Source organism: Aotus nancymaae, unplaced genomic scaffold, assembly GCF_030222135.1.
Source record: "Aotus nancymaae isolate 86718 unplaced genomic scaffold, 86718_ANA_hifiasm-v0.15.2.pri h1tg000018l, whole genome shotgun sequence".
Taxonomy (NCBI): domain Eukaryota; kingdom Metazoa; phylum Chordata; class Mammalia; order Primates; family Aotidae; genus Aotus; species Aotus nancymaae.
This window is the reverse complement of record NW_026988430.1, coordinates 13,397,750-13,415,112: the sequence shown is the minus strand read 5'-3', so window position 1 is coordinate 13,415,112 and position 17,363 is coordinate 13,397,750. Positions and strand designations below refer to the sequence as shown.

At 46.9% G+C, this 17,363-nt stretch overlaps 1 protein-coding gene across 3 annotated transcripts in view; it reads left to right on the top strand.

Moving 5' to 3' along the window:
- ARHGAP44 (Rho GTPase activating protein 44) overlaps positions 1-17,363 on the top strand; it is a 203,132-nt gene that overhangs the window by 172,416 nt on the left and 13,353 nt on the right. Inside the window, exons 17-18 of one of the 3 annotated variants that reach the window (XM_064378288.1) lie at positions 11,308-11,325; positions 12,108-12,329. The exons of the other annotated variants lie outside the window; for them this stretch is intronic. Coding sequence (XP_064234358.1) covers positions 11,308-11,325; positions 12,108-12,329 — 240 coding nt within the window. The remainder of the gene's footprint in view (positions 1-11,307; positions 11,326-12,107; positions 12,330-17,363) is intronic. 3 annotated transcript variants of the gene reach the window in all.

Here is a 17,363-nt window from a genome sequence, read left to right as displayed (position 1 = left end):
GTGGTGCAATCTTGGCTCACTGCAGCCTCCGCCTCCTGGTTTCAAGTAATAATTGTCTTGCCTCAACCTCTGGAGTAGCTGGAATGACAGGCGGGAGCCACCACACCTGGCTAATTTTTGTATTTTTAGTAGAGATGGGGTTTTGCCATGTTGGCCAGGCTGGTCTTGAGCTCCTGACCTCAAGTGATACTCCCGCTTCTGCCTCCCAAAGTACTGGAATTATAGGTGTTAGCCACCGTGCTTGGCCTCGGAAAAAATACCTTTAATCTATAAAAAGGAACATACTTAGAATCCAAGAGTCAGAGACAGAACTAGAGAGTGCATTGGAATTTGTTTTTAAATCTTATTAATTCAGTTGCTTTGTGAAATCTGTGTAAGCTGAAGGGATACTCTTGAGGGTAAATTCTGATCCTGGCTGGGTCATACAGCATCCCTGATTGTTCTGTCCCAGGTGTTTCTGCATCCAAAGTGTGCCCCTCTATCGCTCTTCCATCCTCTTTGCCAGATCCGGTCTGATTCCAGTGCCCCCTGGGTGCACTCCAAATGGCCTGTAAGACAGAGTTACCACTGCAGACGCATTGAGATACTGAGAGGTCGCTGGCCCACTCTCTGCAGGCAGATGCAAAAGCTTGAGCAGTATCTTAAGCAGATGCCTTATCTCTGATAAAGCTCTCCTGCTTAAGAATTTTGTAACTGATATGTCTATTCTGTATACTATTCTTATTTAAAGTTGAAACTGCCACCGTCTACTTCAAGAGTATAGGAAATTTATTGCATAAATTATTGTTGTACACAAAATAAAATATGTATTTTATTTTTATTTTTACTTTTGAGACAGAGTTTCACTCTTGCTGCCCAGGCTTTGCAGTGGCACGATCTCAGCTCACTGCAAACTCCGCCTCCTGGATTCAAGTGATTCTCCTGTCTCAGCCTCCTGAGTAGCTGGGATTAGAGGCACCCACCACTATGCCCAGCTAAGTTTTGTATTTTTAGTAGAGACAGGGTTTCATCATATTGGTCAGGCTGGTCTTGAACTCCTGACTTCAGGTGATCCGCCTGCCTCAGCCTCCCAAAGTGCTGGGATTACAGGCATGATTTTACACCTGGCCTAAAAATATATATATTTTAAAATATGTATTAAATGTTAAATTCAATGAAGGTCTTACTGGTTTAGGGTAGCCCTCCCTGAGTTGTCTGGGATAGAGCATCTGTGCGTATGTTTTAAGGAGGTACAGTGAATTGCAGAAGATCAGTTCTTACCTGACCTTAAGAGAAAGCGAAACCTAAAGTTGTGGGTGTTTGTGGGGAGAGGAAAGAAAATTGCATCTCTTGAGTCCCTATGTTATCTTAGTAACGTTAGAGGAATTCTCTACATTGGCCCCGTTTCTGATCTTTTGAAATCTATGAGATGCATTTTAAAGTCTTCACACTGCTCATTGAAACCCTGAGAAATTAAAGCTCATGTTATTGAAGGTTTTCAGCCAGGTTAAAAAAATATATATGAATTATATATCAATAAAGCAGATACTTATTTTAAAAAAAGAAAATTGGGGGAAGAAAACTGGATAAAATTGGAAAGAAATGGTAAGTTCCCTGTCTGTGTCAGTGACACTTTCCTAGGCTGATGGCTGTTATGTCCTAGGTGTCATACGAAGCTTCTTACTCCTCACACAACTCTGGGCTATGGACCTGATGCCTTTCTGATTCAGAATGATGCAGGAAGCTGGGTTTCTTTAGCAGGGCTTAGGGTCCAATTCAGGAGCTTACATACACATTTTTCATCATTGTCGTAGGTAGAATAATGCCCATCCCCCAAAGAAAAATAGATCTGAAACTCTGTAAACGATTCACATTTCCTTATTTGGGCAAAAGGTCTTGGAATATGTGATTAAAATAAAGATCTTGAAATAAGGAGATTGATCATTCTGGATTATCAAGGTGGGCTCTACATGACATCACATGCATCCTTACTAAGAAGGCAGAGAGATTTTACTACACACACACACAGGAAATGTGAGGATGGAACAGAGAGAAATTTGAAGAGATGGCTGGGAGTGGTGGCTCACACCTGTAATCCTGGCACTTTGGGAGGCTGAGGCAGGTGGATTACAAAGTCAGGAGTTCAAGACCAGCTTGACCAACATGGTGAAACCCTGTCTCTACTAAAAATACAAAAAATTAGCCAGGAGTGGTGGTATGCACCTATAATCCCAGCTACTTAGGAGGCTGAGGGAGGAGAAACACTTGAACCTGGAATTTGCAGTGAGCTGAGATCACACCACTGCACTCCAGCCTGGGCAACAAAGCGAGACTCCTCCTCCTCAAAAAAAAAAAAAAAAAAAAGTAAGAAATTTGAAGAGATGACTAAAGCCAGAGATTGCCAACAGCCACCAGAAGCTGAAGAGGGAGCAAAGCCCTACTCCATCCTTGATTTCCACCTGGTATTACTGATTCTCATTTATTTAGAAAATAAATTTCTGTTGTTTACCAACCTTGTGGTACTTGTGACAGCAGCCACAGGAAGCCAATACAATCGTCCACTGTAGCTCCACACCAAGAGCTTTGTGGTAAACATGGCAGCTGGTGCTTTGATTGTCCTCCCAGGGAGTGTGGGGATCTAATTGCCCTCCCTTCAAGTCTGAGTTGCCCTAATGAGTTGCTTGACTCATAGTAGGATATGGCAGAAGTGATGTTCTGGGACTTCTGAGGCTAGGTCAGAAGAAGCCTTGTAGATTCTTACTGGGTCTCTGGGGATACTCACTCTTGTAACCCAGTACCATCCTATGTGGAAATCCAAGCAGCACCTTGGAGATAAATGGAGATTCCCCAGCCATCAAGCCTAGCTGAGCACTGTTCTGATGCCAGCACAACTCCCAGCTCTGAGAAGGAGTCTTCCTGGAGTCTTCAACCCAAGTCAGACCACCTCTGCCAATGCTGTGTGTGCAGACAGGCCGGCCTTGCGCCAATGCTGTGTGTGCAGACAGGCCGGCCTTGCGCCAATGCTGTGTGTGCAGACAGGTGGGCCTTGCCAAGCCCTGCCAGAACTGTCGATTGGTGACCCAGATAAGCACGCTAAGTTCTGGGGCAGTTTGTTACATAACAAAGATAACCAGAACAAGCTTTTGAAAAAAACGCAAAAAGGCCAGGCATGGTGGCTCATTTGTAATCCCAGCACTTCGGGAGGCCGAGGTCAGGGGTTCAAGATCAGCCTGATCAGCATAGTAAAACCCAGTCTCTACTAAAAAAAATACAAAAGTTAGCCAGACATGCTGGTGGGTACCTGTAATCCCAACTACTCAGGAGGCTGAGGCAGGAGAATCGCTTGAACCCAGGAGGTGGAGGTTACAGTGAGCCGAGATCGTGCCACTGCATGCCAACCTGGGCAACAGAGCGAGACTCTGTCTCAAAAAAAGAAAAAAAAAAGAACTCTGCAGCCCCCTCACCTGCCCCAGATCTCCCATATGATTTAAATGGCCTGGCCTGGGATAAGTATGTGATTCTAATGTGCATCTGGGGTTGAGAACCACTGAATAATTTTGCCACTCTGAATAAAGAACTTAGCAGTGGTACATTAAAAAAAAAAAAATGTATCAAACATTCCTAGTTTAGCCATTGAGTGTTGGTGTGATATATAGGGTGTTCTAACTTTGCCAATACTCTGAGCAACAAATTATTAAATAAATCACACTATTGTTTTCTGTACTTTTGAAGCTCCTACTTAGAAAGTTTTGGGTGCAGGTTATGTTTTTAGTGTCTTTTTTGAGTTTTCTTGTTTTATAGAATAGTGAAATTTGTGTCTTAGGTCATGAGTCCTAAATAATAAATGAAAGTAACTCTACAGTCCCATCTGTTTCTCTGACAGTGCCAGACTTCCTGGTCAAATCAGTTGTTTTTCTACTGTCTTCAAAACAGTTTGCCAAAATGTCTACACTTTCTTGCTGGTTGGTCATGGAGATGGCAGTGGGCTTTGGACTCTAAGCATTTGTCATATGCTTCCATCGACTGCATCCCCGACTGAGCCTGGACAAGCTGGGCCAGAACTGTTGAGGGACCTGTGGAGAAGCCCAGAGGCAAGAATAGAAGCGACAGGCCAGGTGCTATGGCTCACGCCTGTAATCCCTGCGCTTTGGGAGGCCAAGGTGGGCAGACCACTTGAAGTCAGGAGTTTGAGATCAGCCTGGCCAACATGGTGAAACCCTCTCTAGTAAAAATAAAAACAAACAAACAAACAAATTAGCTGGGCATGGTGGCAGACACCTGTAATCCCAGCTACTCAAGAGGCTGGGGCAGGAGAATTGCTTGAACCCAGGAGGTGGTGGTTGCAGTGAGCTGAGATGGCACCATTGCAGTCCAGCCTGGCCGATGGAGTGAGTCTCTATCTCAAAAAAAAAGAAGAGAAGTGACATGGGTGATGCGACCTCCTTCCTAGCATCACGTTCCTCGCTTCCCGATAGCTCTCTGATAGATACCGTCTTCCCCTGCTCTCCTCCCCTGGACTTAGACATTGATGGATGCTGGGACTGTCTGAAATGTTGTCAGAGGATTTGGCCTTTATATATACTGGAGAGGTTAAGGTACTGTGTTGCTACTTACTGAAGAGAGGAGTTACTCCCAGAAAAGCTGGAAAATACCAAATTCAGGTCTCACTGGGTGCGTGTAGATAAGGCTGTCAGGAGCTTTGGGTATCTCTTTCACTCACCTTCGCTGTCCAGGACACCGTCTGCTGACCCTGTGGTTCCCTGCCACAGTTCCTCTCACAGTCCCTGAATCTGCACATCTACAATGGGTGTTTGGGAAGCTTCTGTGGATATTTGGGAAGCTACCAGGTTTCCCTGTCTCCTCTTTATTGACTGGCCTTTACCAAATGTAACCGATCTCTAGGAGAAAACCCAAAACCTTCCAAATCTCTGTAGGCTTGAACGCTTCACACCCATGTATCGGCTGACACCTCCTCTGGCTAGGTTTCTTCCTGACCAGGAGTCAAAAACAGCACTACAGATGTCTGTTCTTCAGAGAAATAAACAGAAACAAACTACTCACCCCAGACAACTCAGCTAGAATGGGCCACAGCAAAATTCTGTCTGGTGATAAGTGTAGATACCTGTTCTCCTTGGAGCTGAGATCTTCCAAATTTTGTATTTTGGCTTCTCTTCCTCTTTTCCCCCCTCTTCTTCCTTCTCCTCTTCCTTCTTCCTCTTTTTTTTTTTTTTTTCTGGGGCAGGTCTTTGTTTCTCTTTAATTTTGGTAAGGTCTCCATCCAGGGTGTCTCAGTGACTGCACACTGGCCAGGGTTAGACTTTCTTCTTTTTTTTTTTTCTGAGATAGAGTCTCACACTGTTGCCCAGGCTGGTCTCAAATTCCTGGGCTCAATGATCCTCCCGCCTCAGCCTCCTGAACACCATGACCCATAACTTTTAGTGGGCAGGTACACAATAGAATGTTGTACACTGTGGTTGCAGTGTCTGTAACTGAATTTGTCCACTCTCCCCTTCTGCCTCAATTCCTCAACGAAGACAGGCTTATTCTAAACCTTACCGTCAGGGAGTGATCGTGAAGGCATTTTTCTTACAAGGTTTCCTTGCTTGCCCCATCACAATACCAGTGACCTTCTCACATGAAGTAAAAGGAATGACCCATTTTCTAAGTTCAGGGGGCTTAGAAGTGAGCAGACAGCATCTTCCACTGGTTTACCCTTAGCTGCTCTAGTTGACTGCTGAGTACCTCCTCACCGATGCATCACTTCATTGCTTCCCTCTTAAGCCCTGAGCTGTCATTCCACTGGTCCTGGGCCTAATCCTTTCCCTGTGTGGTCTACCAGGTTGCAGACTTTAAAAGAAGCATGTCATTTCATTGCTAGCATCAAGGAGCCACTTATAGCTCTTCTCTTTCTGCTTCCTTCTCCCTGCTTACACTGTGTGTAAAGAATAACCTATAAATAGCCCTACATGGAAAGTCAGCATTGCAATCAGGCCCCGTCTGAGTTCAAACCCTGCTTACTTAACTCTGAATGCCTCAGTTTCTTCATATGCAAAATGGGAAATCACAGTAAGCACCGACTTGAGTCATTCTGAGCATTAAATGAAATACTGCTTATGAAGTGTTTAGAACAAAGCTCAGCACATGGTAAATGTGAGCTCTTCTTAGTACATGAACCAGATGTTTGAGTGATATCCTCATGTTTTTAACATGACAACATGGCGGGGCCCACTTTCCCACTGATGAGGCATCCTGATCAAGCCCTTTCCTTGCCGTCTCAGGTGCCTGAATGTTTTTATCTGTCTCCACCTCACCGTAAGCAATTGAGCTAATTCTGCAAGCACAAAATATACAAACACCAAGGGCTTAGTGACAAAGTACAAAATATCCTGACAGCCAAGGACAGCTGGTGGTTGCAGGAGGCTCCCCAGAACATGGAAACCCCTGTGTGAGCAGGAAGTGCTGTCACGATTCCAGGCCGAGTCTCCTGAACCCTAGTGTATTTTGTTTTCCAAAGAACCTTTCAGATAAGATGTTCCTTCTGATTCCTGCCTCCTTTACTGCCCCGGTGACCTGGTTTGGGCAGTGAGACTTACAAGGGTTTGCAAGGATCCTCTCCCCAACTTTACTTGTTTGTTCCTTAAGCTTGGAATAATTTAAGTAGGCTTTTAGCATCCCCTATTCTGAAACCCAGATTGGCTCATCCTACTTACCAGAGCCCTGCCAGACTAAGAAACCTAGGGAAATGGGCCAGGTGCAGTGGCTCACGCCTGTAATCGCAACACTTTGGGAGGCCGAGGCGGGTGGATCACGAGGTCAGGAGTTTGAGACCAGCCTGGCCAAGATGGTGAAACCCCGTCTCTACTAAAATATGAAAATTAGCCAGGCATGGTGGCGTGCACCTGTAATCCCAGCTACTCGGGAGGCTGAGGCAGGAGAATTGCTTGAACCTGGGAGGCAGAGGTTGCAGTGAGCTGATATCACACCATTGCAGTCAAGCCTGAGTGACAGAGCAAGACTGTCTCAAAAAAGAAGAAAAGAAACGTAGGTAAACGGGACTGATAATAACCTCCAGTCCTCATTTTTTGTTCCCTGCTCTATTTCTATCAATCAGAGAACTCACTCCAAAATCTGTTGAGGTTTAGGGTCTGTTTAGAAAGGAAGAAATCTGATGGGAAACCCCATAAGCGCAGGTGACATGAGCCAGATGGGGTCTTCCTAACATCTCTGTCAGGCTGTGCCTGACTCAGCAGTGGAGTATCCTTTTCCCCGCTTTATCAACATATTTTAGACTGTGTTGGTTCTCTTTATTTCTTTCTCTGAGGAGATTTTAAAAAATAAGTCAGATGTGCTTGGTACCTGTAAGCACAAAGCATTATCATTGACACTACGTCTTACCGATTTCTTAGTAAGGGCTAAGAAATGCCCTTTTTTTATGCCCTCAGTTTCTCATTGGCTCTTTACAACAAATATAAGGAAGAGAAGCTTATTAATTCCATTTTACAAAGGATGATCGGAGGATAATCCCTTTGTAAAGGATTCCTCCATATTATAGAGTTAGTCATTGGAAAATCCAGGATTCAAGCCCAAATTCTCTGCTTTCAAAGCCCTACTGTGCTGAGCCAGAGAGGGTGTGGAGTCACCATGTTACGCCCAAAACACATAAGCCAGCTACTAGGCCTTTATATTCCCTCCATCAAGATATTGTCTGATTCTCTGAATCTCCAGCTTGTCCACACCATAAAATGCCATTGGCTTAGCTAGCTAGAGCCTACTACAACCCATCATATGACCACTCAGCTTCTGCCCCCAGGTCATGGTGCAAGGACATCCTAAATATATCGTAGCACTCAATAATTGATAAATTACCTTCATGGAAATGCTGGAAACAGGAAGGGAAGTATTAGCTCCATTCTGTAGATGAAGAGAGAGCTCTACCGCATCAGTGAATGGTTTAACTAGGACTAGAGGCCTGGGTCATTCCAGAACCTGTTCCATGATACAGTCTCATGAAAAATACCCATGTGTGCATTATGATAAATCCTATGCAAATATAAGGTGCTGGTAGGCAGGGAAGATAGTTCTTCAGTGGGACTACTTTGCCAAAGTGAGGACTTGTCACCTGACTCACGTCCCCGTGCATCCCAATGATGCGCGGTGACGACTCTGTATTCCCTGCCCCTTGTTGTCTTACTCTAAGAAAGAGCAGTGGTCCAGCCTGGGTAACATGGCGAAACCCATCTCTAAGAAATTACGATAATCAGCCAGGCATGGTGGCATGTGCATGTAGTCTAAGCTACTCAGGAGACTGAGATGGGAGGATCACCTGAACCCGGGAAGTCGAGGCTGCAGTGAGCCATGATCATGCCACTGCACCCCAGCCTGGGTGACAGAGCAAGATCCTGAAAACAAAAAAAACAAACAAAAAAAAGTGGAGATCATCATCTCAGGTTCAACTCCCCAGATTCTGCAGGCTCCCTACCTCCTACCACCGGGAGGCACAGAAAAGGCAGAAGGAAGCCTTGGACGTCCTGCTTATTGATTTCTAGGCCCTTTGCTTCACAGAGAATCTTCCTGGCCCCTGGCTTCTTGCTTTCACCTTGATTCAACTATAAAAAGATCTGAAAGCCAGATTGTTCTGTTTTCAGCAGAGGCTTGGGAAATCTTTGCCATCTAGACTGGCCTTAGGTATCCATGCAGAAATGTCTGCTGGAGTCAGATATTTTTTATTAATTCTACTGTTGTATTGCTCCTGTCTTAAGAAACAGCAGCAGTGCCTTGATTCTGGCTGCTGTTTCTTTATGCAATAAAACAATGAACAGAAGCTTATGAACTGCTGCTATAACCTTCTGGTTGGATCCCCATCTGTGAGTAGATTTCCCCTTCTTGGCCACATACTGAGCAATTTTATTATTTCTGTCTTCAGGTTGAGTTTTATCTAGACATTTGAACATTTACATATACCAACTTGCCTTGGAAGGTAAATGCGCTTTTAGGCTTCCAAGAGCATTGCTGCTGCCTTTGTGATTGATTTACTGTGTAAAGATTTATATTACTGTTTGAAAATGTCAGTGAACATTTGATGTGAATTCACAGTGAACATGTGATGCTGCCTTGTATGAGAAAGTCATTTCAGCTGGGAAAGTAGTGATTAAATATGGCATTGTAGCCTCTTTACAAAGGGAGAAGCAGCATGTTCAACTCATATTTCTCAATTGCCGAAATTTTACCAGTGTTATTTAGCAAGTCTCACCTAGTACCTACCCCATGCCCATGTTGACACCTTCCCTTAGTAAACCAGAAGATCACCAAGGAGCCTGGTGTCTGAGATTACTGATGCTAGAATGTAATGTTGGGGAAATAGAAAGCATCCCCCACAAGCTTTGGCCCAGGCCTTTCCACGAGGTGGAAAAGCCTTTTTTTTTTGAGGTAGAGTCTTGCTCTCTTGCCAGGCTGGTGTGCACTGGCGCAATCTCTGCTCACTGCAACCTCCACATCCTGGGTTCAGGCAGTTCTCCTGCCTCAGCCTCCTGAGTAGCTAGGACTACAGGTGCGCGTGCCACCACACCCAGCTAATTTTTGTATTTTTTAGTAGAGACGGGGTTTCACCATGTTGGCCGGGATGGTCTTTATCTCTTGACCTCGTGATCCTCCCGCCTCAGCCTCTCAAAGTGCTGGGATTACAGGTGTGAGCTACTGTGCCTGGCTGGGAAAGACTTTTTTAAAGTAGAAGAGAACTGGGCAAGGAAGAGCAGATGGGTGGGACTTACATTTTTTAGGGCTCCTTGTGCTGGTTACCATGGGAAATACCTCACATGCCTATAGTCCTCACCAATTGCAACTAAGTGGTATCAGTTCCCTTCCACAGGAGGAATGTTAAGCTCTTTGTTCTTTTCATCCTGATACATTCTGAAGCCTGCAGACCACCGTTGAATGATCCTCTGCAGCCCACTTTAAATACCAGGGGATGCAACTAGACTCTGTCCCAGAGTTTCGAGTGGCCTCCAAAAGCATTTCTGGATATCCTATAGGAGGTGTTTGTTTATTGATATAAGGTTCTCAGACCCCAGATGACTTTGGAAACCACTGGGTCCAGGAAAGAGACATCCTTCCCCTTTCCCTCCATCCCTGGTGCCCCCTTGAAGCCATCCAGTGGCGATGAGAGATACCAGCAATGGCACTAGACATGAGAAGGTCTCTGGTGATCCTAGGAAGGAAGGGCATCAGGAAGGCGTCCCCATCCCAGCATGTGCTTGGTTTCATCACTCCGCATATCTCCTTAAAGCACCTAAATCCCACCATCCCACCTGCTAAAACCAAGTCTCATACTTGAACTTTTTCTGTTCTTAAATCTCGCTGCACCTCTACAAGGTACATGTGACCTTTCTAGGTGAGCAGGATTTCATGGTGTAATAGTTTTGTGCATCTGACTAGTATAGGTGGCCATTTATTTGGTAGGGAGGAGGTGAGAGTGAGCACATAATAGTCCTCATACACCTATCCCGCTGTGCAGATATATGATAAAGACAAATGCTGGCCGGGAGCATATGTTTTCTCCTTTCATGAATGTCCTCATTCTCCCTTAATACTAGAAATGTGAGCTCTTGTCTTAGTCAGTGAAACCTTGACTGAGGATGACAGCAGCAGTGCCTCCTAAACCAGAGGAAAGGGAACTAACCACCTTCTGAGTCTATGTAACTTAGAAGTGAGTGGATAAGGCCGGGCGTGGTGCTCATGCCTGTAATCCCAGCACTTTGGAAGGCTGAGGCAGGTGGATCACCTGAGGTTAGGTGTTTGAGACCAGCCTAGCCAAGATGATGAAACCCCATCTCTACTAAAACTATGAAAATTAGCTGGGCGTGGTGGCAGGCACCTGTAATCCCAGCTACTTGGGAGGCTGAGGCAGGGGAATCGCTTGAACCCAGGAGGTGGAGGTTGCAGTGAACGGAGATTGTGCCATTGCACTCTAGCCTGGGCGATAAGAGCGAAACTCCATCTCAAAAAAAAAAAAAAAAAAAAGTGAGCAGATGACTACTTTTACCAATTTCTTTTCCCCTTCTGCCTCTTTCTTCCCCATGCCACAGCAATATCAACTCTTCAGCTGCTCTCTTTACTTGTGTGTGTGGTAGGGTATGACTTTCACTTACACAAATAGAAGAGTCACTTTAGAGAGACCCACTAAATTGTAATAATTGTATAGCACAATAAAAATCCCACCCCAAGACCCTGGACCGTGGAGAGAGACCCCTTGCAGAATGAAAGACAACCTTTATGTCCAAAGGAAGGCCTAGAGTTCTTGACACTAATATCTGTATGTTTCTGTCCCTGCAGCCTTAGGAAAATCCAAAGGTATGGTATCCTCTTTTAGCTGTGAGGCCATGCTCAGTCTCTGAAACTGAGCCACCCATGCATCGTAGTGAGCTCCACCAGAGGGTGAATGTGCCGCGTCTGGTTGCTTGGCCGACTTCTTTGAAGCTGTGTGCCCATCATTAAAATAGAATCAGAGCCCAGAGGGACCATAGGCACAAGCAGCCCCTTCCCTGCTGTGTAGACAAGCGGGAGTGGCCTGCAGAGGTGTGACTTGGCCAGGGTCCCAGCAGTGGTGGAGCTGGGGCTAGACTCCAAGTTACATAGAGAAGGATGCATATTTAAATGTCTCCTGCTGTCAATTTCATGTTCCCCCCTTCTCTGCCCCTCCCACTTCATCTTGCACTTGAGAGGCCTGAGAGCCCCTGGCCCCAGTTAGGGCCACGTACTGCTGTGAGGAAGGCTTGCAGTTGACACCCAGGGAGCTTGCCGGGCCATCATCCTCAGCCAGCGGGCTTTGGCAGGGGGTTGAAGCACAGCTTGTGGCCGCCAGCGCTGCCGACTGTGCCCTGCTCCTTGCCTCAGTGACGAGGCCGCTCTTGCCAGGCCTGGGCTGCCCAGGGCTGGGTCTCGGCCGCTGGGAGGAGCCAGGGCGCTGGGAGCACAGCCCCCATGCATCGCTTCCCGGGCCTCCGGGGTGCTAAAGCTGCGCTGCTCTTCTCCCAACGCGGACCTGCTTGAATGTTTCCGCTTGATGGGGGAGGGAGCCTGTCACCTGTCATCTGTCACGCGTGGGTAAGCGGTGTCTTTGTGTCCCTCGCCAGCATGGGCGTGAGGGTCATGGACACATCTTGGGTGGCTCGAAGAGGCTCCTCGGCCGGTCGGAAAGCGTCCTGCGCCCCGCCCTCCATGCAGCCTCCCGCCCCGCCCGCCGAGCTGGCTGCGCCCCTGCCTTCACCGCTGCCGGAGCAGCCCCTGGACAGTCCCGCGGCCCCCGCGCTCTCTCCATCCGGCCTGGGCCTCCAGCCCGGGCCCGAGCGCACCAGGTAAGCGCGGGCCACTGCCGTCCGGGCGGGCTGGTGTGCGGTGCAGGGGGTGTCTGGGTTTGCGGCTCTCGAGACCTCGTGGATTTTGTCATTTCCCACGCCCCCGCCCCCATTTCTAAGCATCACTTTTGGCTTCTGCATCGCGCTGGCACCAAGTAAGTCATCCACAGCTGCCTGGATTATCACACAAAGCCCAGGCTTCCCCAGCAAATCATCGCAAGCAAGCAGTAGGTGGCAGCTTGCGAAGGCGGGGTGAGGAGTCTTAGGATTCCCAGCTCTCTGTTTTCCCCTTCCTCTGTCTTTGTCGTTACAGTAGCCCCCCATATCCGTGGGGGATACGTTCCAAGACCCCCAGCGGATGCCTGAAACAGTGGATAGTACCCAACCCTATATATACTGTATTTTTTTTTCTCATACACACATACTATGATAAAGTTTAATTTACAAATTAGGCACAGTAAGACATGAGCAATAACTAGTAATAAAATAGAAGAATTATAACCATATGCTGTAATACAATTATGCGAATGTGTTGCCTCTCAAAAAACTTTTTTTTTTTTTTTTTTTTTTTTTTGAGACGGAGGAGTCTTGCTCTGTCTCCCAGGCTGGAGTGCAGTGGCACCATCTGGACTCACTGCAACCTCCGCCTCCCGGGTTCAAGTGATTTTACTGCCTCAGCCTCCCAAGCAGCTGGGATTACAGGCAAGTGCCACCACACCAGGCTAATTTTTGTATTTTTAGTAGAGATGGGGTTTCACTATGTTGGCCAGGCTGGTATCAAACTCCTGACCTTAAGTGATTCACCTGCCTCAGCCTCCCAAAGTGCTGGGATTACAGGTGTGAGCCACCGTGCCCAGCCACAAAACACTTTATTCAACTGTAAGCCCACAGTTGAATAGCACACTATTTTTGGACCACAGTTGATCACAGGTAACTGGAACTGCAGAAGGTAAAACCACGGATAAGGGGGCTACTTTATCCTGTTTCGAAGTTTACAATTTCTGTGTTTCTCCTCCTGTTTATAGTCATAGCAGCCTTTTTTCTTTTCTTTTCTTTCTTTTTTTTTTGGGGGCACTAAAATGGGTGCAAGTCAGGGAAGGCATGGAGGTGGCCGTCCTACCGGGCCTGGTGACCTTTGCAGCTTGCCACATGGTTGAATTTCCATTATTTTAGAAGAGGGAAAAAGGAATTCATTCCATGGTTAGCTCGGTGAACATTAACTGAGAACTTTCTCTTTTTAAAGATAAAAACATGATTGCTGCCCTTAAAAAGTTCACGTTCCAGGCCAGGCCAGGTGGCTTACGCCTGTAATCCCAGCACTTTGGGAGGCCGAGGTGGGCGGATCATGAGGTCAGGAGTTGGAAAGCAGCCTGGCCAACATAGTGAAACCCCACCTCTACTAAAAATACAAAAAATTAGCCGGGCGTGGTGGTGGGCACCTGTAATCCCAGCCACTCGGGAGACTGAGGCAGGAGAATTGCTTGAATCTGGGAGGCGGAGGTTGCAGTGAGCCGAGACTGTGCCACTGCACTCCAGCCTGGGCAACAGAGCAAGACTCCATTTCAAAAAAATAATAAATAAAATAAAAGTTCACGTTCCAGTGATCAAACAGGCCCTGACGGATAATGACAGCACTTGGCTATGCACCCCCAGGGCTGCAGGGGAGGAGACAGTACCTGGCCCTTCCTTGAAAGGGGCCTGATCAGGCGAGGCAGATTCTGGAAGTGAGAATTACACCATGAAACAACTTTGCTGTTTGTTTCTATCTTTCCTCAAACAGCAATTTTGAACACCAGAAAAGCAACATGAAATCAGGTGCCCCTGTGTCTTCTGTTAGAGGACATGGCATTCATATGTGACCACTGCCAGAAAAGTTTTGGAGACTTTGGGAAGCTGAACCTTCTAACCCAAATCTTTCTCCAGACACACATGCATACACATAGACACACTTCCTCATACACAACACAAACACCCACACCAACCTCTTACATGAGAGGCTTCCAGATGTTTTTGTTTTATTTTGTTTAATGAGTAAAAAGTATTTTCACGGCCAGGCTCGGTGGCTCACACCTGTAATCCAAGCACTTTGGGAGACCAAAGCAGGCGGATCACCTGAGGTCAAGGAGTTCAAGACCAGCCTGGCCAACATGGTGAAACTCCATCTCTACTAAAAATACAAAAATTAGCTGGGTAGCACACGTCTGTAGTCCCAGCTACTCAGGAGACTGAGGCAGGAGAATTGCTTGAATCCGGGAGGCAGAGGTTGCAGTGAGCTGAGATTGCGCCACTGCACACCAGCCTGGATGACAGAGTGAGACTCTGTGTCAAAAAAAAAAAAAAAAAAAAAAGAAGTATTTTCACTGTGAAACCAGGAAATGACAAAGGGACAGGGGTATAGTCTTTAGAGCATAGGAGGGGGCACCTGACCCTTGGTATACTGGGATTGTTGTTGATGTCTTCAACTCAGAGGATGCTCGGTCCTGGTTGTGCATTTGCGAGGCCACAGATGGACTTGGGAGGTGCAGAAGCAGGCACAGTGAGTTCAGTGGAGAAGCAGACCCTGAGAGTGGGGAGCCAGGTGAGGCTGAGGACACACAGACAAGAGATGGGCTGGGACCATTTCCTTTTCGGACATTCATGGGCTTCATCCTAGTTTCCCATCTTATAAAGGAAACTCAGTGCCATATGGTATTTGGCATCTAAATGATATTACTAAAAAATGCTCCTTGAAGATGGATTCCCCCAGGCTCTGAAGCCATTCCAGGAACATTCTGGATGGGTGGCCTTGCAGAATCACTTGTGGGCAGGGATTGGCACCTGCTGGTTTAGACTATTTTAAAGGTCACTCACGTTGCTCTCCGGCCAGATGTCCTTCTCCTTTGCCTGGGCTGACTGGTTTCGTAACTTTGCTTTGAATGTTCGTATTCTTTTTTGTTTTACGCCACTTTTTTTTTTCTCTCCCCACATGGATTTCTCCCAGTTCAAACAGGTGTTCCATTGTTTTTGTTTGTGCTGTTGTTTCTGTTTCCTGGATGTTTGTAGCCCAGATGATATTCCCTCCAGTGGCGGGTTTCCTGTTCCAGCTCCCCCTCCCCTGAGGATGGCAGGCCCCTCCTTCCCTCTGACTGGTTCCCACCCTCCCAGCCCCAACCCCAGGCCCCGCCTTCACCTCTTTCCCTGGCTCTGTCCAGCCAGGCTCTGCCTCCATATCCTGCCCAATTGCTTAGCATGAATGTTAACACCAAAATTCTGCTTCCTGCCTCTTGGCACCAAGCTCGTGGGCTGAGTCATGCATCTTCAGAGCTAACTTGTTCTCAAACGTGCCTTAAGCATGCCTTGTTCATGTGGTGTCCCTAATAGCCACCCTACACCCCACCTCTCCACATTGGGCCAGCTGCACCTATGCTGGGGAGAGAGGACAAAGTTAAGTAGGTAAATACCTGTTTCTGTGCTGGAGAAAGTGTGTCCGAGCCAGGCGCTGTGGCTCACGCCTGTAATCCCAACACTTTGGGAGGCCGAGGTAGGTGAATCATGAGGTCAGGAGATTGAGACCATCCTGGCCAACATGGGGAAACCCCATCTCTACTAAAAATACAAAAGCTAGCTGGGTGCAGTGGCATGCACATGTAATTCCAGCTACTCAGAAGGCTGAGGCAGGAGAATTGCTTGAACCTGGAAGATGGAGATTGCAATGAGCGGAGATCATGCTACTGCTCTCCAGCCTGGTGACAGAGCAAGACAGAATAAAGAACTCGTTCCTAGATTCCTTGGATAGATGTGTGTCCAAAGGAAGGCAGAAGAGTCTACCCACTCACAAGAAGCCGTTTTTTTGGTTTGCTGGTTATGACATTTTTTTTTGCTTGGTTGATTGGCCTTCCTCTTGATAGTGGCAGAGATGGAGGGAAGGGTAGGTAGATATTTGGCATTGATGCCTGGATACCTGGTAACCTTGATCTTGACGATGAATCAAAGACAACTCCTTGTCCAGCCTAAGTGAGGCAAGGATTTTCTGTTTCTGTGTTCATTTTTCATTAACAGAATAGAGACAGGAATTACTGCTCTTTTGGTTCCTCTGAATAAAATGGTCTTTGCCCCTTGGGGAATAGGTATAGTGTGTAAGACTCATCCCAGAAGGGAGAGAATGTGTCTCCACATTGAATGTGGTCTTTCCTTTTTCCTTTGCATGAGGAAAGCAGCCTGTGCTTTGACACCATCAGCTTCTCTGGCCCAGCTCCCTGCTCCCAGTCTTTCTCACCTCAGCGGACAAGAGTGCTGTGTTTCTGTTGGAATTTTCTCCAAATTAACACTTGGAGTTTCTAGATCAGTTTAGGAAAGAAATAGGACGTGCCTGCCTTTTTTTTTTTCTTCTTTCTCTTTCTTTTCTTTTCTTTCCTTTTTTTTTTTTTTTTTTTGAGACAGATCTTACTCCATTGCCTAGGCTGGAGTGCAGTGCTGCGATCTCAGCTCACTACAATCTCCATCTCCTGGGTTCAAGGGATTCTCCTGCCTCAGCCTCCCAAGTAGCTGGGATTACAGGCATGTGCTGCCACACCCGGCTGATTTTTGTATTGTTAGTGGAGACAGGGTTTCACCAGGTTGGCCAGGCTGGTTGGTCTCAAACTCCTGACTTCAGGTGACCCACCCTCCTCGCCCCCCCCAGAGTGCTGGGATTACAGGCGTAAGCCATCTCGCCTGGACCAGGCTGTGCCTGCTTTTGTGGGATAGAAACAGCCATTGCAGAGAATTTCAGTTCCCAGACTCTTCATGCCCCACGTATGGGCATCAGAATCCAGGTAGGTTCTGGCAGGGATGACAGATAGCTCCCAGCTCTGGCGCATCTCCCCTGACTCATTAGAGGCCATCTGGAGTATTTTCTTGAAGAGGAATGAGAATGCTGTGGGAGAATAATGGAGATCAATTAGTAATATCTACTATCAGCGTGTCGGGATGGCAAATCCCTGGTCTGTGGTGTGGAGTCAGGTGTCTTCTAATGTGTGCTTCATCCTTAGGAGAAGGCTGAGGAATGGCCTTGCA